We start from the raw sequence: 27,148 nt of genomic DNA, 5'->3' as shown, positions 1-27,148 counted from the left end.
CTTCACCATCCATCCTGATGTTGCCAATTGGTCCAGTGGTGAGAGTCTTTGTCTTCTTGACATTGAGCCTCAATCCATATTGTAGGCTGCATTCCTTGACACTCTGCAGCAGGTGCTTCAGGTCCTCTTCAGTTTCAGCAAGCAGGGTTGTGTCATCTGCATCAGGCAGAGTTTGTTAAAATTGTTTTCTTGGCCCCATCCAGAGATTAATTCTGCAAGTTGAGGTAGTGGTGGTGTTAGATGTCATTGAGCTGACTGAGGCTCATAGTGACACTATGAATAATAGACTGGAACCTTGCACTATCCTTATGATTTCCATTGTTACAGTCACTAGTCAATCATCTTGCTGAGGGTCATCTCTTTCTCTGGTCTTCTACCTTTCCCAGAAGGATGGCTTATTTCAAGGACTGGCCTTTACCAGTAACATCCTGATAAGAATGTAAGACAGAATTTTACCATCCTCCTATGGACTGCCAAAAGAACAAACAAATCTGTCTAGGTTGACATAAAAGTCCATGAAGCTGTAGTTCTCAGTTCTCAGAAACTACAGATGATGTTACTGCTGCAGAGAATGTCTGAAATAATTTTCTTCAAACTCCAGCAATAGCTTAATGATAACCAGTATCTCGTATTGTATTCAAGATAAACTTTCAGAGGAAGTAAAATCTTTTGGCCTATGTGAATTTAAATCAGAGTTCTAAAGAATAAAGAACATGCTAAATTGGCATGCAGGACTGCTATTCACAATTTTATCCTCAGGGGAGAAAAATTCCCATTTGTACCATTGCTCAATATAATGGTTCCTAGAAAATGTATTATTCCCCCATACGTAATGAAAGCAAACTGGTATAGCTTTCACTTTGGTGAAAAGTGATGTGGTTGACAAACTGCTGGAACCAGGCTGGTCCTATAGCAATCAGGAACAGTCTCCTTAGCCATTTCCAAAGCTAAGCAGGACCCTTTTCCTTCTAATCCTACAGAAAATCATCATCCAACTCCCACTATTGACATACAAAGTCCAAACAAGATTCAACTTCATCTAGACAGCTGAAGAGGAGGAGGAATGAATAACAGTTTGGCTGCAAGTTGTTTTCTAGGAATGTTTAGTGTTATCTAGTCATTTTCTTGACAAGACATCCCTTTGCTTATATTGATTATGGTGCTACTTCTTGTTTCTAGCCTCTGTGCCTGTAATGATATGTCTTAGTTCTTGGAAGGCACAGAAAATGGTTCTTTTAAGGGTAATTTTATTCCTTAAGTACCTGTCACATAGTGATACTCAATTGATATTCATAAATGCTAGGCACCCAGACTTCTCTGGTCACATGAGTAGGTTAATGAAGCAAACAATGAGTCACACAATAACAGAAGCTAAGTGCAAACCAGGGCTTGATATATTTTATAAATGGCAATAGGGTCTTCTGCATTAACTGTTCAAGGAACAGGAACTTCTAAAAACCTTCATTGCAATGGGTGCAAAACCACAAAGTACCCTACATCCGCTCACAAGACCAAACAATGGCCTGAAACACCCTTGAAAATGTAACTGATGACTCAAAAGCATGCTTCTCCCCAAAGAAACACATGGTTAAGCACTCAGCTGTTGAACCTGAAGGATAGCAGTTTGAACTCAACCAGTGATTCTGTGTGACAAAGATTTGGTTATATGCTCCTGAAGAAATTGTTGTTGTTTGCCTTTGAGCAGAGCATGACTCATAGCAACCCTATGGCCAAAACGTCTGAAGCTTTTCTATAACTATTGTCATCTATCAAAGTTCATAGAGTTTCCAGAACAATGTTGTTTAGGAAGTGGATGCCACTCATGCTTCTGAAGAGATTACACCTAGAAAACCCCATGGGGCAGTTTTAATCTTCCATATAGGGTTTCTAGGAGACAAAAATGAACTCAGGGCACTAAACAACTATCCTACCATTAAAAAACCCACAAAAACAATTTAAAACTCTTAACAATTGGACCAATTGTCTCGACAGGTAAGAAAATTAAACAAATACATTACTCCCTGGAGTGGAAAACAAATCCCATTTAGGCATAATAGTAAAGTGAATTATCAAATGTTGAGTAAAATAAACACTAAGACTCACCACTGGATCTTGGATTGGTAAAAAACAAACAGCTTGTTTTGAAGGTACACATTAATTATCTGGCCAAGTTGCCTTCATTTTCCAAAAACTGTCTTTGCTCTCGGAATGTAAGCCCACGATCAGCCCAACACTACCATCTACTGGTGAGATATATTCATAATGCTTCTCACCCCCTAATAGAAATGGAAAATTCATCTACCCTTTCTTTCCAAACTACTGCAGTTCAGGCCACCAGCTGCTCCGTGGGGGAAGGATGGGTACTTTCCTCCTGTATGATTACCTAAAAACCTACCGAAGGATCAGCTATGGGTCAGTTCTGCCGCAACAGTACACAATGACAACAAAGTAAAAGTAGGGAGTTCTGATGGCCTACCCCCCAGGAAGTCATGCTAATCCAAAGACTGAGCCTCTAATGGTTCAAATCCACCACTAGCTCTGAGGGAGAAAGATAGGCAATCTCCTCTGTAGTCTTGGAAAGCCAATGGAGGGTCAACTGAGTCGATTCTGACTTAAGAGAAATGAGTTAAGTTAAAAGTAGATTCTTAAAAGACAGAAAAAAAAAGAATGCGGAACATTTCAAATGTAAATGAAAAGCTTTATTGAATAAAAATGTTTCAGGCCAAGCAAGACTTTAAGAAAGCAGAATAGTTTACATCTCTAAAAAATATTAGTGTGAATCTCTATAAATGCAGTACAGAGAAAAGCCTATAGCTTAAAACACCCCTCCTCATCGCACATACAATTTGGAATATCAATTATGTACAATAAGTGTTTTCAATTTTGTAATGTTTCAAAGCCTAAATACAGAAAATCATCCCAAGAAAAAGGCTATAGTTGGTTTAACTGCACCCAGAAAACATTGTTTATCATAAAATCAATAAATCTCAGAGTTAATAAGTATTTTAAAAAACCTACTATCTCAGAAAGGGGACATCAGAAATGGAATACAAGGCTTGGGAAGTCTTCGCTCAGTGGTTTTTAAGGCATTATTTCTGCTTCTTTTTGCTCATTTAAGTTTCTCTCTTGACTGTACCATCAAGCACAGTGAATAGTGATCCAAAAGATCTGACAAAAATATTGCAGTTTTTAGTAGTTATTTATGAGAAGGACAGATACCTCCAGAGAGGAAAGCAATCACTTGTGATAGAGGCAAATTGGCAAACATCATAGCATATTCAGGAGGCTATGGATCCCTCCAAGCACCAAAGCATGTGAGTCACTTCTTAAATTCCTTCAAGAGTTGCTCTAAAAGATGGCTTTGTTTTATATTTCAATAATCTAGTTCAGAGTGCAGTTTAGAATATAGGATGCAGAATAAATTCCCCTTTATATATCTGAGTTAAGAAACTTTATCTAAATTTTTAAAAAAAGAATATTTGATCTCTTAGAAGATGAATACTAAACAATTACATTGGTATTATTAAAAAAAATTTAAAACTGTGCCCTTTATACTAAAGTGCATTCAGTCATGTTTAGGTCCCTAATCCCTTCTCCATGCTCCTAATGCCACAATATACTTGTAGAGTTAACCTTATACTAGTTAGCTATCTACTTTGACATGCCTTTTGGAAAACAGTGGATTCCAGACTACATAATTTGGAATATTTCCTTTCTTTTGTTTATATAATCTTAGACCACTTTATGAACACCATCTCTGTTGAAATGGAGGATTTAATTAATGTTATCTTGAACATTTAGAACTGTTTTAATTAAGCTGCAGTAAGGGATTTTTTTTTAAATGGGAACTTGTTTTCTAAAGCTATTTCCACATAAATTATAGTTCACATTAAGGTATCTGTTTATGTGCATCACTTTGATAAAGGGCAGAGGCTTACTAACACTACCACCAATTTAAGGCCCAACACCACTGTAAATTATCATTCTTCATCCTCGTCCTCATCCTCATCATAGTACCTATTTCTCTTTATCTGTTCTTCTACAGAAAGCTCTTTGTCTACTTCTCCATCCCAGAATCCCACATCCTGGGATTTCTGATTCTGTGTAGTGAATTCTTTGGTGGAGGTGTTATCTACAAAGCTGGACCAATTTGGAGATTTGAGTTCTACAGGAGACTGCTGTTTGTAAAGAGTTACATCATCTTCATCGACATCTGCACCATTTTCAACAAGGTTCTCACTCTCCATTTCAAAACCATGAACTTCTTTACTTTTCCTCCCTGCCTCTCTTCCTTCAGATTCCTTGTTTGGCCAAGTCAATTTCTCTCCACTCCCATTCTTCTCTGAGACTTTGGCGTTTTCTACAGCTATTCCTCCTACAAACTCCTCACTTTGATCTGACAGGCTCCAGCCTTTCTTGATAGGAGGTGATAAGGTTTTGGGGCTCTTGACAGAAGTGGTTCGAAAGGAAGCTGCTACAGTGAATGGGCGGCTTCTTTCCTTCAGTGAAGAAGATCGTCTTAGCTTCTTCAGATCTAGATCTACATCCTCAAGAGCATCAGGCTTGTTGTTTTCATCCTCAGGAGGCCATTTGGGTTTTGACACTTTGAGTCCTTCCTCCAAAACACTTCCTACACTCCCCAGTTCAGTCGGAGGAGGCCAGGCAATCCTCAGCTTCTTGGTTTCAGCAGGCTTGTCTTCTTTCTCTCGCTGAGAGGATGCCTTAGCTTCCATGCTTGCAGCCAGCACACCCACTTTAGCAATGGGGGCATCTTCTACTCCTGGGCTCTGAGGAGTTTCTCCTGCATTAGGAAGCTGAGCTGGCTGCTCCAAAATGTCTTCATTTTCATTTTTAGTTGCCCACAGATCTTTGTGTGGTCTATGCCCAAAGCCTTCATCATAGTTGCCTTTAGATTTAAACAGCTGATTAAAATGAGGCTTGCAATAGATTCTTCCATGTAAAGATGCGTAAGTTCCCAGACTGTCATTAAAAGAAAAAGCATAAAGTTAGCAATCTGAATATTCTTATTTACACCAACAGGCAAATAATATCTGGCAATATGAATATTATCAGAAGATGCTAAGTGAGAAAAAAAATCTTTAAAATGGAATCTGTCACCTTGCCCTTAACTCCTCTGAAGTATTTTTAAGCACATGCTCATTTCTAGTTCTGAACCGTCACATGTCATTCCTCCACCTAATTTATATGCCTCCTTTTAAAATTATTTCATTCTTTTCTGCTAAAACTGTCAAAGAATTACTCTTCCAAGAAGTCTTCTCCACTTAGCTCAGGTGACTCATATACTTGCTTATGATGGTATTTCTTTGTATTTCCAATCTGTATTATAGTTTAAAAATATATTTCTGTAAGAATCAGTATAATGCTCTGCAATCCGCTGACACTCAAGAAATAGCATTAGTGAATAAAATATAACTACAGCTAATAGGAAAATAGGGAGCTCTGGTGGCCTAATGGTAAGAAGCTGTGCCGCAATTTTGAAGACTCGTGAGCAGAAAAGTGGGCAATATCCTCTTGTTTGATTTATAACCTCATAGAACTACTGAAGGGTCAGCTATGGTTCTGACCGCACGCAAAGAGTTTAAAGTTTGAAGGGTTTTTTTTAACTTCAGTTCTAATACAAAATCAATATAAAATTGTAACAAGAAAAACACCACTATAATCTGAGATAAGACACTTGCCATTAGTATTTTTTTCCCAATTCACCCAACGGCCTTCATTAGAACACTAGTAACACAACAGTTTTTCTGGCCAATGTTCTAAAAGCCAAAGACTTCCTGGAGTGGTCCAACTCTCCAGAGGTGGTGTCCTGTTTTCTTCTGATTTACCTAAGTTTGTTGTTGCAATAGGAGCAACGGAAGCAGCTGATGTGAAACACCTGCTGATTGGCCAGGAGACGTTCCATTGGGTAGACTGTCTTCTGACATTCCACACAGGTCTCTCTCACTGGTGCCTGAAATTTCTAGGAAAAAAGTATCAACAATTTTAACCAGAACATAATAAAGAGTTAGTTATCTGCTGAAATGGGCCCTAGAATTTATTTTGTAGCCTAAAATTGCTCTTAGCATGCCTGTCAACTCTAACAGGAAAGTGAACCATAAATCTATCAATTGACTCTTTAAAGTCCTAATCGCTCCTGAATTCTTTTCCAAATTGTCTGACTGCCCTAAGTGTAGCAGCAGCCCCTAAGGATAGATGGAATTTGAGCAAAATTTCAGAGAAAGACTTATCTTTCCCTTCTTTTACACAAATATACACATACACACACATTAGGAAGAGAGGATGGGGAGCATTAGGCAAGTAAAAAGCAGAACAGAATATTAGAAGACCAGATTCTGAAGGTGATCAATTTACAGGAAAAAAAAGTTTCGTTTTGGCCCTTTAGGAAAAAATACTTAGGTAAAATATCCTTTACTCGGCTTATTTTTTATATATTTTTTAATTTAATTATTATTATTATTTTTTTTTAAGGTAAAAAGCTCTATTAGAAAGTTATATCCCAAGGGCTGGACCTCCCTCCAAGAAAGGAAATATAGTGGAGAGGCAGAATGCTAGCGAGGTGAAGCCATATTTATGATATTTATGGTTTCCTCATCTAGGCGGGCCTTGGGGCTGGAACCTGGGCCAGTGAAATAATGTCATGGAGAGTCCCAAGTTTAGTCCTCTGCTTATAATCTTGATTCAATCCGCTAGGCATAATTTTTTAAAAAAAACTGATCAAAACTGACATTGATGGAACTATTTATATGAGGAAAACTATACATTGAGATTCTAAAAGGAAACATAAGCTCAATAAAGCTGTGGGTTCTATCATACTTTAAAAATCCAAAGAACAGAATCAGTGGAACGAGGATGGAAAGGTCATAATTGCGAATTCATGAACTGTCTGTAGAATGTGGAATAGGGTAGGAATTTACCTGGTAAACTAATTCTAAAGATCATAAAACAACTGGTATTTTAGCACTGAAGAAAGCCAGATTTTCCCCCAACAATATTATCATCATCATAAGTTTTTGCATGATGAGAAATGACTACAAGGCTTTGGGGAGGGAGGTAAAAAGAAAAGGGTCACAAGTATGGGAAGGGATCACAAGTCAGTCACTTGACTTGCCCCTGGGTAAACATGTCAATTAGCAGATGTAGAAAGCAGCTAAAGTTACAGTGGACTCCTGTCCACTGACGGGCACCAATATTGGAAAGGGGCTTTTGTTAGAAAGTGTACAGTGATAAATAATAGTAAGTAATTAGCCTTAATGCCCAAGGCCTGAGTAGGTAATAATAATTATTGTTAACAATAATCCTAAATAAGCCAGGTTGAAGGCAAGATAGGACTTCAATTAAAAAAAAAGCCTATTAAAAAATTCAAGATTTGCTGGTCTACTTGCCACATGAATCATTAAAAGTTACAACAACAACAAAACAGGAATAGTTTTCAAGTAAATTGGACCAGAAACAATAGTAGAAAATGAGCATAAAATGAAAGCAAAGGAAAAGATCTATAAAAGAGAATTTACTAAAATCAGTGATAAGCTCTCAAACAGCACCCAAGAGGTTTAAGAATGAAGCAGAACTGAGTAGAAACAGCTTACAGATCTCCTCACTATAGGCCAAGAGTTTTGGCACATGTCAAATATAAGGGAGGTATTTTTAAGTGTGATCAATCACTAAACGTCATTGTAGTAAATGTGTTATAAGTAATTAGGCATTATTTGGAGCTTAGAATTCTTTTTATATGGTCAGTTCTGGGACCTACGTGGAGATATATATTTGCAATTTTAATGTGGTTTTTTTTTTTTTTCTACAAGGACTAGGTCCTTGTCTAGCAAGCAGGAGATACATTAAAATGCAAAACTGAAATGGAATATAATGGTGCCATAGAAGCCACTAGAGAGAGCTGGCACAAACCACAATTCATACAATGTGAAAGTAATAAATGTATTTATCAGATTGAAAACCTTTTGTATCTATATGGCAGAGTCCCAATTTTTTAACATTTGAAATAGGAGGCTAAGTACTCATTCCAATTAGCGAAGACAAAACAGGAGACATAAATTTCACATACAAAAGAGGAAATACATTTCCTCTTAATCTATTTAGGGGAGTGGAGGGATACAGAGAAAATCTCTTTTACAAATACACTGAGGACACACTGTGGAGGTTTCAGCCGAGTGAACAGAAAGGAGAACCTGAGAGAAAGCTGAAAGTTGAGCTCACATTAGGAGAAAAGTAGAAGGCAGGAGCAGAAATTAGGTACCGGGAGCAGGAAGCAGAAGCTGGAAGAGACAAACAGGAACCTTCGATGAATATACAGCATTTGGTGCTTGGAGCGTTTTACTGCTGCTGAGCTGAAATTGAGTTGTAGACTCAGACCCAAGAATAAACCCACATTTTCTTTCTTTTTTTTTTTAAGTCACTGTGTTAATCCTGGTAAAATCATTCTCACTTATATCTACCTGAGGCTGGAATATATCCTATCCCAGGAGACAGAGCTATTATAAACCTGATCCCACACAAGGAGTGTCTCATTAACAATTCTTTAGTGTCTTAACACCTCCCACACCTGACCCACAATGGTTCTCTAAAGACGTCTTCACCCACACAAGTCATTCTTCCTCCTCAACATCCGATCAATAGACTGCTGGTTCAAATGACCAGCTTCAAGCTTCTAAGTAACCAGGCCTATCAGAGCCCATATCCTTTCTCATTTCTTACACAAACCCTTTTCATTATTATTTAAGGCATATGCAGCAGCTGCCTAAGAGACCCTTGTCATTTCATAAAGACAAGAGGGTCCTAACATAGTAATTTGCCAAGCCATGGTGGCTGCGGCTGTGCCCTTCCTTTATTTCCTCTGTCCTGGGCTCTCAGCCACTTTTCTGTAATTGCCCCTTGTGTCTATTCAGGCAACAGGAAGCATAGTCAGTAGCCAAAAATCTCTACCATTATGGTAGGCCTGGCATACATCCTGCCTCTGCCTTCATGGTATGCTCTCCACTTGGCACCACTATCTTTATAACACCGCCAATATTTGAAAGTTAGACATTTACTATTTCTACAATATATATTTTTTTTTCAGTTAGCAAGCGAAGATACAAACATATGTATTTTTTCCATTCATCACCTATCCTTAAATCCACCTTCACATGTGGAAGCTAATGTACTGGGAAGTGAGGTGCCTTATTAAAGTTCACATAATCAGTGGGCAGAATTCTGAACTCAGAACTTCTATGTTTTCCTAGAATGCTACATTTTCAGAACCAAAAGAAACTTTGGGGACGAGAGCAGATCCTAACCTAAATGAAAAATAATCTCACTACAGCACTTTGAACACTTTACAGTCTTCACTTTGTTTCAAATTGAAATAGTCAAGTAAGATCTTCAGAATATTCGTGAACAAATGAGGTCACATATAAATAAGTGATATTCATGAACAATTTCGTATCTTTCCTATATGAGTGCATGAAAGGCATCATCAGTATCTATGTAAAGCTATTTTTTCAGTAAGTGCATGACTCTCATTATTTACTTTCTTCTCTTTGTCCATCAAGTAAAGGTCTCAGACGAAGTGTGTAGCTGTATGGAGTGGGAGAGGGACAGCAACTGGCAACAGGCAGTGAAGCTAACCAGCTTCAGTTGTGCGCTATCAAGTCAATTCCAACTCCAAGCAATCGCATATGGAGAGTCAGACTCTCATAAGGATTTCCTAGGCTACCCATCTTTTCAGAGCAGATTTTTAGGTTTTCTCTTCTGAGTAGATTCTGGTGGGTTCAAACTGCTGGGTTGGTTTTTTTTTTTTTTTGTCACTAGCTAAGCATTTCATCACTGCATTGCCAGCCCTCAGACATAGCAAAATTGGAAGAAAAATCTGCGGGGTTGTTTTTTGTTTTCTTTATGTCAGGCCTTTATCCCTTAGGCTGAATACTACAAAATGCCTCGAATTCCACCTTCCAATTTGTGCAAAGCATCTAGGTAATAAAACAAGTTCTTCACCACACACTAAGTGGTTGGGACTGGCACTGTGCCGTCTTAACTCTTTCCCTGGCTTTCTGTGCAATTCATTTTGAAAGCATTTTTGGAGAAACATTTATATCTTAAATAGACTACATGTGAAAGGAAAGGATAGTGCTCCAGGAAAGCAGTAATAATAGATGGGAGAAAAAGGATTCTAAATAATCCTTTCTAGTTTAATTCTGATAGCTTTGCAAAACAAATAAAACCTTCCATCCTGTCTATAACGGAGGCCAGCTGGCAAGGCACAGTGGGGGACTCCATAATGTGCACCCCCTCATGCACTCTGCCATGTTTTCTCTCCACAGCCTTCAGCAAAACTGGCCAGAGGAAGTCTAGGGCCAGGCTGCTCTGGACAAAGTGGAGCAAGCAAGTGTTCAACACAGTGAACAACCAGTCACATCTCCTTGCCTTTTCTTCTCCTATGAGCACATATGAAGGATAACTTGACTGAATGAGATGGCAACACGTAAGAGGCTCAAAGAAAGTGGAAAGGAGCTGATCCTTCCCATAGGGTACTCTGAGCTCTGTTCTTTTATATATATAAAATTAATTTTAATTAAAGTTTACAGAGACTTTGGATTTCCATTTATTCATTGTTGCATGAGCTCTGTTCCTGAAGCTATAACTTCAACTTCAGTAGGATTCAGTCTCATCAACTGAGAACTATCTGGCCAATCCAAAATAGACTCTTAAGTCCTAAGACCGGTATTTTTTTGTGTGTTATTATTTTATTTAGCTAAAATTTAAAATGAATTGCATCTTTACATTTGATTTCCTATTTTCAATAGCAGACAGAAAGGTACTAAAGAGCAGGGGTTTTGCTGTTGTTTCTATTGTTTCCAGGAAGTTTGGGACCCAAAAAACCCCCACTCTGAGTGAACAAGTTTATTCTTAGTTGTATGTAAAATCCCAAAGTGAAGTCACAGCAGTTAGGCTAGCAAATTTTACTATAAACATTTACTAGAGTATCTTGTGTACAGGAGGTAAAGGTGAGCTACCAAGACCATTTGGACTCTGGACCACAAATACATAAAAACCTTTTAAAAGGCCAAGCCAATAAACTCCAGTAGCCAGACAACACACAAATTTTAAGGTGTTTATCTGGTGAAGGCAAACCATATGCTATGTGATCAGGGCACAGAACAAGGCACTGCTCTGAGGCAGGTACAGAGGGAGCTTCACCTTTGTTTCTTCCTTCAGTGGCCAGAGAAGGCTTAAATGAGGTATATTCCTTGGTACATCTTTCTGAAAGGACCAGTTATCAGAAACTCAGTTTCTGGTAAAGTAGTTAACCCCACCCCACCCGCTTGAGTGGTTTTTTAGCAAACAAACAACCCTCACCTGTGGTAAATCCCACCCTGATTGATCAACTGCCATAACGTGGAATTCTTCTTTTTAAGGGCACAAGGGATTTTTCAGCATTCCTGTATCTGAAGTAACTGATAAGATTCAAATAGGTTTCCAAACTGTTTCCCTGAGCTATGGCTAGCCAACTGAAGGTGGACAAATACCCAAACTACTGTGGATGGCCACTCATGGCATGTATGGTTGGGTAGGGGAGTAGCAGAGGTATAAAAGGAGGGGCAGATGTCAATTCGGGGCTCTTGGCTGGATGCTGCTGTGTCAGCTCGCGGGAGCCCGGGTTTGAACTCAAAATAAACTTTGTTAATTTGGCTAATTGGCTCAGTGATCTTTTTGGGGACTCGCTCCATTACATTTGGAGGCCCCAGTGAGATCTCCCTAAATTTATCAAAACCCTGATCGCCGGCCAACGGAGTAACTGTGACGTCACTGTAGGAACCTTCCTACCTGGTAAATCAGGCCTGATAACTGGTTAATCTGTATTCTGTTTGGTGCACCCCGGCTTTGAATTGGACAGTTGGAAGGCAGGACGCTGCATAACTTCCAGTCCAAGACCGCGTCAGTGACGACTGCCAAGGTCCAGGTGTCTGAGAAAGTGGGGGTCACCTGGAATTAGCTTGTGTGGAAGTCGGGGTTCTTGGGTAGATGCCACTGGCATGCGAGAGCCCAGGTTTGACCTGCAAGTTCGGAATTAGCTTGCGCCAGTCTGGTGACCCGCAAGTTCGGAATCCCAGGGGAGAGAGGCCCATGCCTCAGACATTCGACAGGTGGGAGGTGAGAGAAACCCACCCCTCGAACCAGGTCTGTCAGTCCGGACTCAGATTTTGCCATGGTTTTTGTCAACAGTGTTCGTTTGTCCGCTGGATGGGAGAAGCTGTTCTTCGGACTCCGGTTTTGTCATGGTTTTTGTCGTAAACAGTGTTCTTTTGTCTACTGGTTGGGAGAGGCCCTTCTTTGGACTCAGGTTTTGTCATGGTCTTTGTTGTCAACAGTGTCTCTTGCTACTTTTGTGAATTTGTGTTTGTCAATGGTCTTTCTGTCGACAGTATCTTTCTATTTCTGTGGATTTGTGTGGCTCTTTTCTTTCTCTACTCAGTTCTGGAACAAACAACGCTAGCAAAACAGGTGCAAGTGAAAATGGGAGCAGGACAGTCAAGGGTGGAAAGACCGTCCCCTTTGGAGTGTTTGGTAACTAACTAACTTTTCAGACTTCTCTTCCAGGGCAGCTGGATACGGTGTCCAAGTAGATGCTTTCACTCTAAGGAAGTTTTGTGAACTAGAGTGGCCCACTTTTAATGTCAAGGGGCTGGCAGAGGGGACCCTGGAAATAGGCCCCACAACTGAAGTTCGAGCCATAGCGTATGGCCTCCCGGGATACCAGGATCAAATTCCTTACATAGATGTGTGGATCTCCTTGTAAATTAGTACAGAAAGTGAATTACATGCTATTTTTTAGCTTTAACAGGTCTGATAAAAGTATTATTATTGATATTATACAGTAGTCAAAAATTGCAGTTATTAAACTATGGCATTTTGGGTGGTATATCATTTTGAGGATGGGGTTGAAAGTTTTGACGTGGTATGGAGTTCAAGGGGAAAAGCAGGAAAACTGGTAGTAAGTTTTGTGCATTTTTTGTTTAAGAGTAAAAATGAAAGTAGTTTTGCTTTGAAATAGAATGTCTGGTAGTGCCAGAATATGAAAGATAGTAAAAGCTAAATTAAGGATGTATAATAAGTTGTAAAAGGTTTAGAGGAAAGTGAATTTTAGTGTATGTATTTGGGAACAAGGATGGAGGAGAACTGTGTTAAACCTCAATGTCAAATTCAATGCTATATCAGGAAATTAGGCTTAATGCAAGCTGAAGGTCACCTTGTGGCACTAAGGCATTCCCTAGGAGTCAACATTGTTCTTGGTTTGTATCAACTGAATCCCTCCCTACTGAGATTAGCATAAAGAGGAACTTGTCCTTATCTGCGAAAGAGTTCACCATTATCCTTTATTTTTGTTTTGTACTTCCTTATGATTTTACTTTGTTTACCTCCCCTGTTATTCTCAGTAAATACTCAGAGAAGCATGGCTTGGGGCCTTCATCATGGGAGCCATTGGCCCCCTGTTTTTCACGCTGTCTGTTCTGTATCACAATATTAATTAAATTAAGCCATGCTTAGAACTGACTGAGCCGGACCCCTATATTCCAATTGGAAATAATGATCCTAATTCTAGGGGAGAATTAACTATGGAGGCTCATCGGGCTTTGAAGGAAGTTCAGGATTTTATCTCTTCCTGTTCTCTCTTGTATAAATCATAGTAGAAAGTTATTGCTGTGTATTTTAGATACTAGAAATACTCCTACTGCTGTATTGTGACAGAATGTTCTTTTAAGATGAATTCATTTATCTTGTTCATGTAAAAGGTTTTGCAGACTTGTCCACAGGCCGTACCTCGATTAATAGCACAGTCAGAAAAGACAATATTTTGATATAAGACCTTATGAAATCATTGTCCATTATAATGCTTTACTAGTTAATTGGCTCTATCAATATTGTTCAGAATGGATAACTGCATTAGCCAATTATCCTGGTCAAATTACTCATCGTTATCCAAAAGATAAATTATTTCCTAAAGTTTTGTTAACCAATTTCTGATGCTCTTGTAATATTTACTGATGAATCTTCCAGAGAAAGGGCTGTTTTTGAACCAATTGGAAATCTTTAAAATAGGTGAATGTTCATCATTTTTAGCACTACAGGCCAAATTAAAAGATGTTGAGCAAGTACTAATAATTGCCCCTAGTCTATAGTCTACAATATATATATATGGTTTTATATATAAACATATATAATTTACATAGTTAATGCACTTCCAATTATTGGTACAGTGAATATTATCAGAGCAAAAATTCTATGGTTTTGTAATTATTTCTTCATATACAATTGTTAATTAGACAAAGAATAGTCATATTTTTGTCAGTCATATTGAGTCTCATTCTTTTTGCCAGGATCTTTAGTGAAATAAAATAAATTGGCTAGTAAATGTTTAATGGATTTAATTTAGAAAAAGCAAAACAATTTCATCATAGTCATTATGCTATAGTGAATGGGGTGTCTCATATTTTGGAAGAGTTTGTTAAGTGTATTGTAGAATCATGTGTAGGGTGTTTGTCTCTGTTACCTGTTCCACATTTTAGGGTGAGTCCTAGAGGATTGTTGCCAGATTGTGTTTGACGGGTGAATGCGGCTCATATTCCCAAATTTGAAAGACTGCAAATTGTTCATGTTATTATTAATATCAGTTCTGGTTTTGTGGTAATATCTTGTTTATTGGAAAAAGCAACTAAATACATTGTGGAACATTGTTTATTAGCTTTTTCTATGTTGGAAACTCCTAGAATAATCTAGATTTAGAACACTCCTAGCTATACCAGCAAAAGCTTTCAAAATTTTTGTGAATATTTTACTATGTGTCATGGGGCTGAGTTTCCTTGCAATCCTCAAAAACTACTATCAAAAATTATTTATCTGCAGTGGAAACCCATCATGGACTGTATGGTTGAATTATTTAGCTTCCAACTGACGAGCTTCCAGATATGGAGCAGGTAGAATAAACGCCATCTTTCCAGCAGATGCCAACTTTCCCTCATGTTTTGAGAAAGGTCGTGCTGGCATCTGGCAACCACCTTGGAGAAAATGTTATCGTAACAGCGGTATGGCCATTCTTTTATCTAACTGGTAATATAACTTTTAAAGGACCAACGGTTGGAATGCTACCTCACTTGGAGACTGGTCGCCTCTTCATACATATGGTCCCGGACTTTCTAGGAAAGGATTTGTGGGAGGAATGTGGACTACTGATATAAAGAACTTTCAAACTGAACTGTGGAAATTAGTTGCTAGTATGGATTTGATAAATATTTCCTGTATCCCAAAAGATAAATGTAAGGGAGATAATGTCACAAATGCCAAAGTTATGTCTTATGTACCTGAACCATATGTCTTATTAATTGGTAATAATGTGATCACTGGTGATTATCCAAAATATAATGTAAGTTGTTCTCATTGTAAAATCTCTAACTGTATTAGCTCTATTACCAAGGATGATTCAGTTGTTATTTTGAAGAATCCTCCTTTTGTTATGACACCGGTAAAGTTAGATGATATTTGGTGTGATGATAAAAGCTTGCAAGTTTTAAAAGAGTTATATAAGTTGTCATCTAGAGCTAAAAAGAGCTATAGGTCTTGTTATTGTAGGAATTGTTTCTCTTATCTCTATGATTGCTACTGACTCTACTTCTGCTGTAGCTTTGGCTCAAGAAGTTCAAACTGCTAAGTTTGTAAATGGGTTAATGCATAATGTGACAAAAAAATTGGGTAGAGCAAGAAAATGTAGATGAAGAAATTAAAAGCTTCATATGATACGATAAATGTATTAGGAAACATGGTGCAACAAATTAGAATGAAAGAAAAGTTAAGATGCCATGTGGCATATGACTCTATTTGTGTTACTAAATTGAAATATAATAGCTCAGATAATGATTGGAGAAAAATAGTATCTCATTTAAAAGGAGATTAGATATCTAATAATGATTCTCTTGATTTGTATGATTTGCACCAAAGAATTATAGAAATGCAGAATACCCCAGATATAGATATTGCTCCAGCAGAACAAGCTAGTCTAATTTTTAAAAATCTGAAAAACTGGTTTCCTTCTGTAACTTCATTTAGAAATCTTCTTTTTATGATTGTTGCTCTTTGTATTGTTATAACAGGTATACTGTGGATCCTCCCTTGTGTTGGTCATATACTAGCCAAGCGTTATAAAGAATTGCTGGGTAAAGTACATAAAATTCAACCTAAGGCCCTCCCCAGGCAAATGCAGGATGTGAGCCAATGACAGGTAAGGAAAGAGACTTGCTCATGATCCTAAGACAGGGAGTAGTATAAATTGCTATTTATCCCAATGACGGGCAACTTGAGTTTGAGTTCTCTTATCCCCCAAAGACAGACAGCACCCCATAGGAGGAACTATCAGAGGCCTGGCTTACTTGCAAAGCAAGCTTAGCCCCGTACTGTGAAACCAGCAAGACTAACTCCATCTTGATTAGAAAAATCTGCTTGGCAATGAACAACTCAAGGAAGGAAAATGTTAATAAATAAAAGTGACCGAAGGTCTCAGGTCTTAGGGAATGTAAAACCTTAAATCCTTATGGCTCAAACCCATTATCAGTATCTCACTGAAAATGATAAATCAATGGTTTGATTTATTAAGAAAAACCAGTGGGGAATGAAAGGACCAGTTATCAGAAACTCAGTTTCTGGTAAAGTACAGTTAACCCCACCCCACCCGCTTGAGTGGTTTTTTAGCAAACAAACAACCCTCACCTGTGGTAAATCCCACCCTGATTGATCAACCGCCATAACGTGGAATTCTTCTTTTTAAGGGCACAAGGGATTTTTCAGCATTCCTGTATCTGAAGTAACCGATAAGATTCAAATAGGTTTCCAAACTGTTTCCCTGAGCTATGGCTAGCCAATTGAAGGTGGACAAATACCCAAACTACTGTGGATGGCCACTCATGGCATGCATGGTTGGGTAGGGGAGTAGCAGAGGTATAAAAGGAGGGGCAGATGTCAATTCAGGGCTCTCGGCTGGATGCTGCTGTGTCAGCACGTGGGAGCCCGGGTTCAAACTCGAAATAAACTTTGTTAATTCGGCTCCATACCTTTTCAACCTGTATGCAGAGCAGATTATCTGAGAGGCTGGGCTCTATGAGGAGAAGTGTGGCATTAGGATTGGTGGACAATCTTATCAACAATCTGCGTTATGCAGATGACACAACCCTGCTCGCTGAAACTGAGGAGGACCTCATATACTTACTACAGAGGGTCAAGGACTGCAGCCTTCAATATGGACTGAGGCTCAATGTCAAGAAGACAAAAATTCTCACCACTGGACCAATCGGTAGCATCAGGATGGATGGTGAAGAGATTGAGATTGTTCACAGCTTCAGTTTGCTCGGCTCCACAGTCAACACTCTTGGCACCAGCAGCCAGGAAATAAAAAAACGTATTGCGATGGGAAAGTCTGCGGTTAGGGACCTCTCTAAAGTACTCAAGAGCAATGGTGTCTCTCTGGAGACTAAGGTGCGCCTGATACAGGCCATGGTTTTTGCAATCACTTGTTATGCATCAGAGAGTTGGACAATGACTAGGGAGGGTGGAAGGAGAATTGACGCCTTTGAGCTGTGGTGCTGGAGAAGAGTATTGAATGTACCATGGACTGCCAAGAAACAGATTCATCCTAGAGAGGGTTAAACCAGGCTGCTCCTTGGAGGCAAGGATTCTGGGGCTTCGTCTGACATACTCTGGACATGTTGTAAGGAGAGACAGGTCTTTAGAGAGGGACATCATGCTGGGTAGAGTAGAGGGACAGCGCAGGAGGGGAAGACCCTCTATGAGGTGGATTGATTCAGTGACTGGGGTAATCGGGATGGGTGTGTCAGAGGCCATGCGATTGGCACAGGATAGAGCAGGGTTTAGGGCTGTTGTACAAAGGGTTGCTATGAGTCGCAAATGACTCGATGGCACATTACAACAACAACAACAACAACAATTCGGCTAATTGGCTCAGTGATCTTTTTGGGGACTCGCTCCGTTACAGAGGGAGCTTCACCTTTGTTTCTTCCTTCATTGGCCAGAGAAGACTTAAATGAGGTATATTCCTTGGTACATCTTTCATTAGCTTAGATCCAGGTTTGTCTCAATTAGGAGGGATCTCAAAGGTCTAGAAAGTACTCTCAACAGGGACTAAGATTCGGGTGTGAATTTAAATACACGAAAGGAAAGATTTTAGTTCTTAAACTATAATGGAATTTCCCCAGTTCCCTTGGTTACATAGACTCTGTGGCCAAGTCAGATTTACTGGTTGTTCTTGATCCTGAATTACAACCCAAGGACTCACATCTGGGCAGGCTTGCTTTTGGAAAGGAAATGAACCCCGTGGCATTTGCTACTTTGTTGGATCCCACACTCAGAAAAAGAAAGCGCTGATGACAGCAGAAGCAGCTCCTCAAAGCCAGGACAGAGGGTCATCGTGGTGAATACATGCGCAGAATCAATCACCATAACCCAGTTTGTTCTCCTTTTACTGGCTTTCTTTTGCAATTCTCCTTACCTTCTGTTCCTTTTCAATAAACCTTACTTTCTGCACATAGCTCTGCTTCCTTGAAAATGTTCCTATTTACCTTCTTTCCCTCCCTTCTGACCACTTCCTTAAAGCCTGCATCTTCCCTTCCTTTTGTTTCAAACCTCCATCTATGTCCTTTTGTCCATTAAAACATAGGCCGATCATGCAGACAGCTGGGAGATAAACACATGGTAGTTATGCGCACCAAGTTGGGCTGCACACACCCACTTATCTCTAAATCTACCTGAGGAGTTTCTCTCAAAACCAAAAATATTTAAAAGAAACAAACAGACAATAACATCATCCAAAAAAAGCAGGCTCCTTACCAAAGTATCAGACGGTAAAGACATTATAGTAAGACATATCGCATATGTTTGGTTATTAATCCAAATATGTATACTAGCACTGCTAGAAATGCATGCAACTAAAAGGGGTCAGTTAAGGGGCCCAAGATGAATTCTGTTCATTCTTTAACATCTGCTACTGCACCCTTGAGGTCTACTGTACTACTGGTAAGAAGCTTGTGCTGCAATCCCAAAGGCACATGGTTTGAATCCATCAGCTCCACGGGAGAAGGATGGGCAATTTCTTCCTGTTCAAATGAACTGCCTCTGAAAACCCTCCATTGAGTCAGCTCTGGGTCTGTTTGGACTTGACTGTATACAACAACTTAAATGTTATGAGAGCTCTTATGGTCTACTAGTCAGTAGAATGTTATGTTGCCAACCAAAAAGCAGGAGGTTCAAATTCATCAACTGCTCCACAGGAGGAAGATGGGCAATCTCCTCCTATGTGTTTTATAGCCTCTGAAAAACTGTTGGAGGGTCAGTAATCAGTCAATTCTGACAAAACAACAATGAGAGTTTTGTTTCCTGACTACTGTTTTCCACAGAACATGGATCTGAAAATTTCATTCTAATGACACGTTCTTTCTTTCTATATGCTAATAATCAGTCAAGTCATGGTCCACTGGCTGGGGAGCCACCATCTTTAGGATGACAAAGTGCTCCATGTGATATGGTGATTTTAGTTTTAACAGATGGCTTGTATTTCCCATTTTGAGGCTCTCATCCACAATTTATGATCTTGGATATTTTTCAAAAAACAAAGTTTAAGATTAATTTAGCTTTTGGATTTATGGAAATGTTCATGAGTTTTCCAGATTTCAAACTGAGATATTAGTGAACTTTCCACCCCTGGTATGAATATCCCTACAAGAGAACATGATTTCTAGGACAAAGGATTTGGTATTATCATCCTTAAGAAAGACAAAGCAGGTTATAATAAATGACGTAATTATAAATGCCTCAATTTACTCTGGTTCAAGTAAACCAAAAGCTTCCAATTCATTGTTTACTAGTAGAAGTAAATAGTATCTCAAGACTCAAAAGACAAATAGGTATCATACCTTTGCTGCTTTGGGTGGAGAACTCTCAGAAAGGCTGGAGGCTCTGGTATCTAGACTTAACTGCTTGGGATGGTCAGATTGCTGAAGCTCACTCTTCACCTGGGAGACATCTAGTTTAGTTACAAAAGGAAAATATGTTATATTCCTCATGCGAAGTCTCAGACGTTCTCTCAAAAGCAAACTCCACTAAAGACACATCTTTTCAACATCAAAAATCACTGCTTTTCTGCTGTAAAAGCTGTACTCCTTACATTCTCTCAAATCCTCTCAAATGTAAGTTCTCAGAGAGGAGCCTTTATCACTAACCCTTTCCCATACACAGCATGGAACCAAACTATCCTGCATAAAGAATCTTCTCTATAGTTACTGCCATTTTTAAAAGCCTGTTTTGTAGACATAAACATCTTTTTTGGTAGCTAGTACTCCCTATCACTCCTTCTGAGGTACAGTAGGACCCCAGAAGCTTTGGGGAAGTAGGGACACATGAGGGTAGAAATATCATACTTTGCTTGTGTGTACTTTGATGTTGTTTTCTTTCTAATAAGCTTTTTCTGGGTATTAGTAGATAAAGATTACAGAAAAGAGACAAGCTCTGCTGGCCTAGTGGCAGAAGCTGCACTGCAATCCCAGAGGTGTGAGGTTCGAAGGAGAAGGAGGGACAATGTCCTCCTGTACCAGTCAGATCTGATTTGACGGTACATACACACATACACACACATGCGCGCACACACACACAAATGAAATTAAAATAATTAAAAAAAAGTTTATGGAAAAGAATGCTATTAGATTTCTTCTCATAATCAAAGAAGGGGTAAGGTGAGGGAAGTAATTTACTCAGCTATGGAGGAACCACAAAATTTCTTCAAAATCTAGAGGTGAGGCAACAAAGAACTAAAGCTTTGACAACCTAGTAAAAACTCAGAAAATAAAAATAAAAAAAAAAACAACTCAGAAAATGTTTTCCGTCCAAGAAAAATGAATGCAAAAGGAATGTTCTTGGATTCAGGCAGGCAGGTTTTTCTCTACAGTTTTAAGGTAGGGCTTACTAGAGTCCTCTTTCTTAGCTCAGATTTCTATTCTAATTATTGTGGTGTGTCTAGTAAACCAATTAGCCTGATGAGAAGCTAAAGATCACAAATGCATCTCTAAGCACTATATGGAAAATCAGAATCAAATGAGGACATAGTAAAATAAATACACGAAGTTTTTGTATATGATAGAAATGACGCTCAGAATGATTCAAAAATTGGATTCTAATGTGATAAACCAACACAGTATTCTTTCAACAGGAAAAATAGCTGGAAAGTAGACTACATATTTAGATTAATATAAAAACGATATTTCTAGAAGGTTACTCAAATTCCAACTCTTATCTCTGCAAATGAATAAAACCCTTCTTGACCAAACATCTATTACAACTAAACTTCAAAATTAGTTTAGACAGTTTTAATCCTGAAAGGGTTTGATAAAAAAGATAAGATAAATGTAATGAGAGAAACATCACCTGCACTATCTCCATCATCAGGGGAACCAAAATTTACCCAGCCCCAAATGGCAATTATGCTGTGCTTGAGAAACCCTGTTCTACAATAAAGACTATTTAATCCAAGTAAAAAACCCCAAACACCAAACTCATAAATATTAATTTTGCCCCAACTCAATCATATTTAACTGAACTTAATTTCTCCTTAAGCAATGAAATGTGTGAAGGGCATTCAGGCATCAGTCCTTAAAACTGAAAAGGATTCGATGAGCTAAATTTTTGGATTTAATAGGCTACTTTTCTCAGCGCTGAGACAGTAATGGGACATTCCTGAACCAAAGACAGAATGGACCTTAACCTCCAAGCTCTAAGACCAAATGCTTACGAGAGTCATCTTCAGCAGAGGAGGAATGGAATGCCAGGCTATTCTCAGTTGCAGAAACCTAGCAAAAAAAAAAAGGGGTGGGATTAAGAATCACATTAAAAATAAAAGAGCAAACTGCTGGTAATGCCATAAAAACCTGCTGACTCCAGTCATCTCTGGCTGCCTGGGGGAAATAACGGGCAGTAGAACAGCTGAGCATTTAAACAAGAGGCAGCAAAATGTCTTTAATGAGGATATTAACACGTCTCTCAATTACAGAGCAACATGAGAAACAGACTGCACTCAACTGCCAAAAGTGTGCATCATCTCCCTTTATATAAAAGAACATCTAAACCCTATCTTTCCTCTCTCCAAATACAAAGTAAAAGAAAAGCTCTCTATCAGAGAGAGAAAAGCTCACCATAATTTACTTTGAGGCAATATAAAGTCTTTAAATATAGGAACTACTCTTACCTCCCTCCACTCACATTCCTTATTTCCCAACCAAATGTATTCTAGTGAAACGAGCTTACCAGTACAGAAGACTTTATGATAGCTAGAACACAAATTTATTTAAAACCAACCTCAGATATTTTCTTAAATGAGAGTTTCTCCTTTAATCCCAGTTTTAAAACACGAGCATTTAACAAGATGGCAAATTTTACATGTAGGTATGCATTTCCCCTCAGAAACCAATTTACGTAAATTACTTCCTTATTATGGAATGAATTAGATTGTTATGAACAGAATCATTTACCTCAAAAATATGTGTTGTAAATCCTAACCTCTATGCCCATCGTTATAATACCATCTAGGAAAAGGTTGTCTTTGTTATGCTAATGAGGCAAATTCTGGACTCTTGTCATAACCATAATACCCAATCATATATTGCTTTCAAACAGTTCTCTCCCTCATATGTTTCAATGCAGTATACATAATTTATCCAATTTTTCTCAGTCTCACTCCAACCCTGATTGCCAGTCCTGTTCTACAATAGTGACATTATGTAGCACCTGTCCTTTTGTGACTGAGATACTTCACTCAGAGTAATGTCCTCCAGGGTCACCCATTTTGAATAATATTGCATGAGTTCCTTGTTTTTCAATGCAGCGTAGTATTCCATTGTGTAAATATACCAGAGCTTCCCTATCTATTTGTTTGTTGATGGGCACTTAGGTTGTTTCCAACTATCTGCGATTGTGAACAAAGCTGCAATAAACATGGGTGTGAATATATCTTCCTGGGTGGCAGTTATGGTTTCTTTGGGGTATATACCCAGTATTGGAACTGCTGGGTCAAATGGCATCTCTATTTGCAACTTTTTGAGAAAGTGCCATACAGTTTTCCATAGTGGTTGCACCATTTTACACTCCCACCAACAGTGAATAAGGGTTCCAGTTTTTCCGCAACCTTGCCAGAATTTGTTGTTTGCTGCTCTGTTAAATTTTGCTATTGTTACTGGGGTGAGATGATATCTCATAGTTGTTTTGATTTGCATCTCTCTTAGAGCTAGGGATTTTGAACATTTCTTCCTGTATTTGTTGGCTATTGAATGTCTTCTTTGGTGATGTGTTTGTTCATATCCTGTGCCCATTTTTCAACTGGGTTATTTACCTTTATCTTCTTATGGTTATGAGGCAAGATTTGAGTCAATGTCTTTTGAGAAAAAAAGAGATTAAAGAAGCAAGTGAGAGAAAGAATTAGTGATGAAGAATTAGAGATCCCAAATTATATGAAGTTTGCCCTGCAGCAAAGGATTAGAAGAGACCTTCCTTCAGAGTCGGCAGAGAGAGAAAAAACTCTCTCTAGAATTAGCACACTGGATTGGGACTTCCAGCCTTCTGCAATATGACAAAATAAATTACTGTTTGTTAAAGACATCCATATTTCTGTTCTAGCAGCACTAGACAACTGAGACTCTTGTATCTTCCTCCACACTTAAAATATACCAATAGGTGGACTTTAATGGAATATTCTTTAAAACAGAAGACATGGGGTTTGATGTCCATGCTGTTGTTGTTATGTGCCGTCGAGTTGCTTGCAACTCATAGTGACCCTATGTACAAGAGCCCTAAATCCTGCTCTATCCTGTGCCAACCTCATGTCTCAAACACACCTACTCCCGCTACCCCAATCACTGAATCAATCCATTTCATTGAGGATGTTTCTCTTTTGCACTGTCCCTCCTCTTTCCCAAACATGATGTCCCTCTCCAAAGACTGGTCCCTCCTTGCAACATGTCTAAAGTATGTCAGATGAAGCTTCGGAATTCCTGACTCCAAGGAGAACCCTGGCTTCACCCACTCCGGACAAACCTATTTGTTCTCTTGGCAGTCCATGGTATATTCAACACTTTCTTCAGTACCACAGTTCAAAGGCACCAATTCTCTTTTTATCATCCCTAGTCACTATCTAGATCTCCGATGCATTGCACGTAATTGCAAAGACTACAGCCTGGATCAGGTGAACCTTAGTCTCCAGCCTGACATTGTTGCTCTTCAGTATTCTGAAGAGGTCCCTGACAACTGACTTTCACAACGCAATTCGTCTCTTGATTTCCTGGCTGCTGGTACCAAGAGTATTGACTATGGAGCCAAGCAAACTAAAACTGTTAACTATCTCAATCTCTTCATTATCCATACTGATGCTGCCAATTGGCCCAGTGGTGAGAATCTTTGTTTTCTTGATGTTGAGCTTCAATCCGTATTGAAGGCTTCAGTCCTTAACCTTCTGCAGCAAATGCTTCAGGTCCTCCTCAGTTTCATATAATAAATCTGCAATGGAGTTGTTGGCTGACTACATATGAATTTTACTAAAGTCAGTTGGTTTTTCAACTATTCTCATTTCATTACAAAAGTTCTGACATGGAATAAAACAAATCCTAAAAATAACATCCTGGTCCCTGGTATATGATCTCATATATCAATATAAAATCAATTATCTGAAAAGTTTTGTATCATCATAAAAAGCACTTCAATTCTTTCTAATTAGTAGCTGCAGCCAAACCAGGACATTCTTCTCTCACCTCTAATTTGGTTGCCTTGAACCTTCAAGGTAAACTCAATGCCAATTATGACATCATTGCACATGCCCAACCAGATGACTTCACTGCAGTCAGGCAAGAGCACATGAGATTTTGCACAAGCATTTCATTAAAAGAAAAATGCCATTCACAAGGGGAGAAAGAGAGGAGCAATACATTGATAAAGTAGTCCATTTCAGCAAGTTTGCCCTAGAATTAATGTCCTTTCGTAACAAGCCAAAGTGCAAATAATACTTGAGGTACTGGTTAACAAAAGCTAGGCAAACAGCCAAAAGGAAAACAAAGGTTTTGAAACATCTTATGAATTTTAAGGCAGCCGTGGGTTTATAAACCCGAGTATATGCCTGAAGAATATATATCATCTTTATTGCCTTTCTTTCCCACCCACTCTCTGATTTGTAATTCAGTTGCACTAATTCCATTTTAGACTGTAATTAAAATGTTCTGATCCTCCAGTTTAGCTCAGAGTTCAGTTTCAAATCAGCATGAAGACAATAAAGAAGGAAACATGAAATTAGATTTAAGGGCAATCCGAGCAACATTTTCCAGGTAATTATTTCCCAAACTAAGCTCCTAGGATAGATGGGGCAATTTCGATGTGGGGGGCTGGTGGTGTATTTTTCTCTTAAAAAAATTTCATGGTATTTGAGAAAAACAATGTTTTGGATTAAAATGTGAGTCCTCAAAATAGGTGCTGGATTCTTATCCCCTATCTTATAGATAAATACTTGTTTGGAAATAAGGTTTTCTTTGTTATGCTAACCAGATCATACTCAAGTAACCTGGGTTCTAAATCGAGTAATTTCTTAATTATAAAAAGAACAGATTCCATAATAGACTCCTGCACAAAGACAGATGTCTTATGAGGATTATCTATAAACCAAAGGACATTTGGGGCTACTGAGAAGAAAGCTATAAATGAAGCTCGGACCCCAATTTGGACTTTCAGCCTCTAGAACTTTGAGAAAATAAATTTCTGTTCTTTGAAGTCACTTATTTCTGTCATAGCAGCACTAGAAAACTGAGATATTTACTTACATATTTACTCTAGTTATTCTTAATAGTCTACCATTTGAAAATGACATGCCAAGCCTCAAAAAACTGTACAGTCTAATTAATAAGACAGTACATGACCTATAGTCTACCTACTCATTCCGGAGCTCAGTGTTGCAGGAATGTATACAATCTATGTGGTCACAGTATGATCATGTAATACATGACTGTCAACCATTTCTGTCTTATTATTTAAACCTACACTTGTGATATTTTTATAAAACATAATTCCATTTTTCTTCTATTTTATGAGTTAATTTTTTTTTCTCTTCTTTTGGTTTTTCTTTGTTTGAATTAAATTTTAGGGTCTATATGTATACTCTGATGCAAGTATGTAGAGTATCTGTTAAGTTCCTATTAGTAGTCTGTCAATACATCATACTTTTCAGAAAGTGTTGTAGTCAAATAAGCTTGAGAACTATTGTTGAGGGCCTATTTTAATTACTTCCTCATTTAAAAAAAAATATCATGAATTGACAAATAATAAACAAACCTTTCTTAGAAGTTTAGTGAGAGTGCTCCTGAGAGGCAAGGTGGTGAGACTTTATCTCACACACTTTGGGCATGTTACCAGGGGGGGCGAGTAGTTGGGGAAGGATACCATCCTTGGAAAAGTAGCTGGTCAATGAAGGGTAGGAAGGTCTCTCAAAGAGGTGGACCAATTCCACCTCTAGAATTGGGTTTGAGTACAGCTGAGATTATAAGGATGGTGCAGGACTGGGCAAAGTTTCAACCAATTGCACACAGGTTGGCTGTGAGTTGGGATCAATACAAAAGCACCTAACAATAACATCTTTTTTAAGAATGACATCAGGATACATCATTTTTCCTAAGATTAATCACTATTAGCAAATTTGAAAAATCTTGTCTCTTTATCTAACTTAACAGTTGATTATCATATTGTTGAAAAAAACCAAAAAGATAAAATACTGGGTTAGAAGAGAAAATGATAAATTTATGATGTAAATATCGTTAATCAAACAAAATTATTAATTTAATGATTAGTATATAGAACTCTAATTTATGTAGGTTAAAATCTTCCAATGGTTTCCCACTGTTTCAAGACTATATACAAACTCTAAAGAGGAACATTGAAAGCTTTTCAAGACTTCACCCTGGCCCTCTTGCTTCTATTCACCTCTCACCTCTGTTTCTCTGTACTTCATGCTCTAGCCAGACGAGCTATCCTGCAATTCCTCAGCAAGCTACCACCTCTGGTTTTT

General features: G+C 38.4%; 1 protein-coding gene across 1 annotated transcript in view; it reads right to left on the bottom strand.

Annotated features, from left to right (window-relative positions):
- Nucleotides 1-3,980: 3,980 nt before the first annotated feature.
- The window catches only part of LIMA1 (LIM domain and actin binding 1), a 107,315-nt gene continuing 84,147 nt past the window's right edge, over nucleotides 3,981-27,148 (bottom strand). The window contains exons 7-10 of the mRNA XM_006900267.1: nucleotides 21,851-21,908; nucleotides 19,983-20,092; nucleotides 5,847-5,980; nucleotides 3,981-4,980 (exon numbers count right to left, since the gene is read on the bottom strand). Coding sequence (XP_006900329.1) covers nucleotides 3,981-4,980; nucleotides 5,847-5,980; nucleotides 19,983-20,092; nucleotides 21,851-21,908 — 1,302 coding nt within the window. The remainder of the gene's footprint in view (nucleotides 4,981-5,846; nucleotides 5,981-19,982; nucleotides 20,093-21,850; nucleotides 21,909-27,148) is intronic.

This window comes from Elephantulus edwardii, unplaced genomic scaffold (genome assembly GCF_000299155.1).
Source record: "Elephantulus edwardii isolate Elephantulus edwardi_28Jun2011 unplaced genomic scaffold, EleEdw1.0 scaffold00278, whole genome shotgun sequence".
In the NCBI taxonomy this organism is placed as follows: domain Eukaryota; kingdom Metazoa; phylum Chordata; class Mammalia; order Macroscelidea; family Macroscelididae; genus Elephantulus; species Elephantulus edwardii.
Note: the sequence above shows the minus strand (reverse complement) of the source record. Positions and strands in the feature narration are given on the sequence as shown.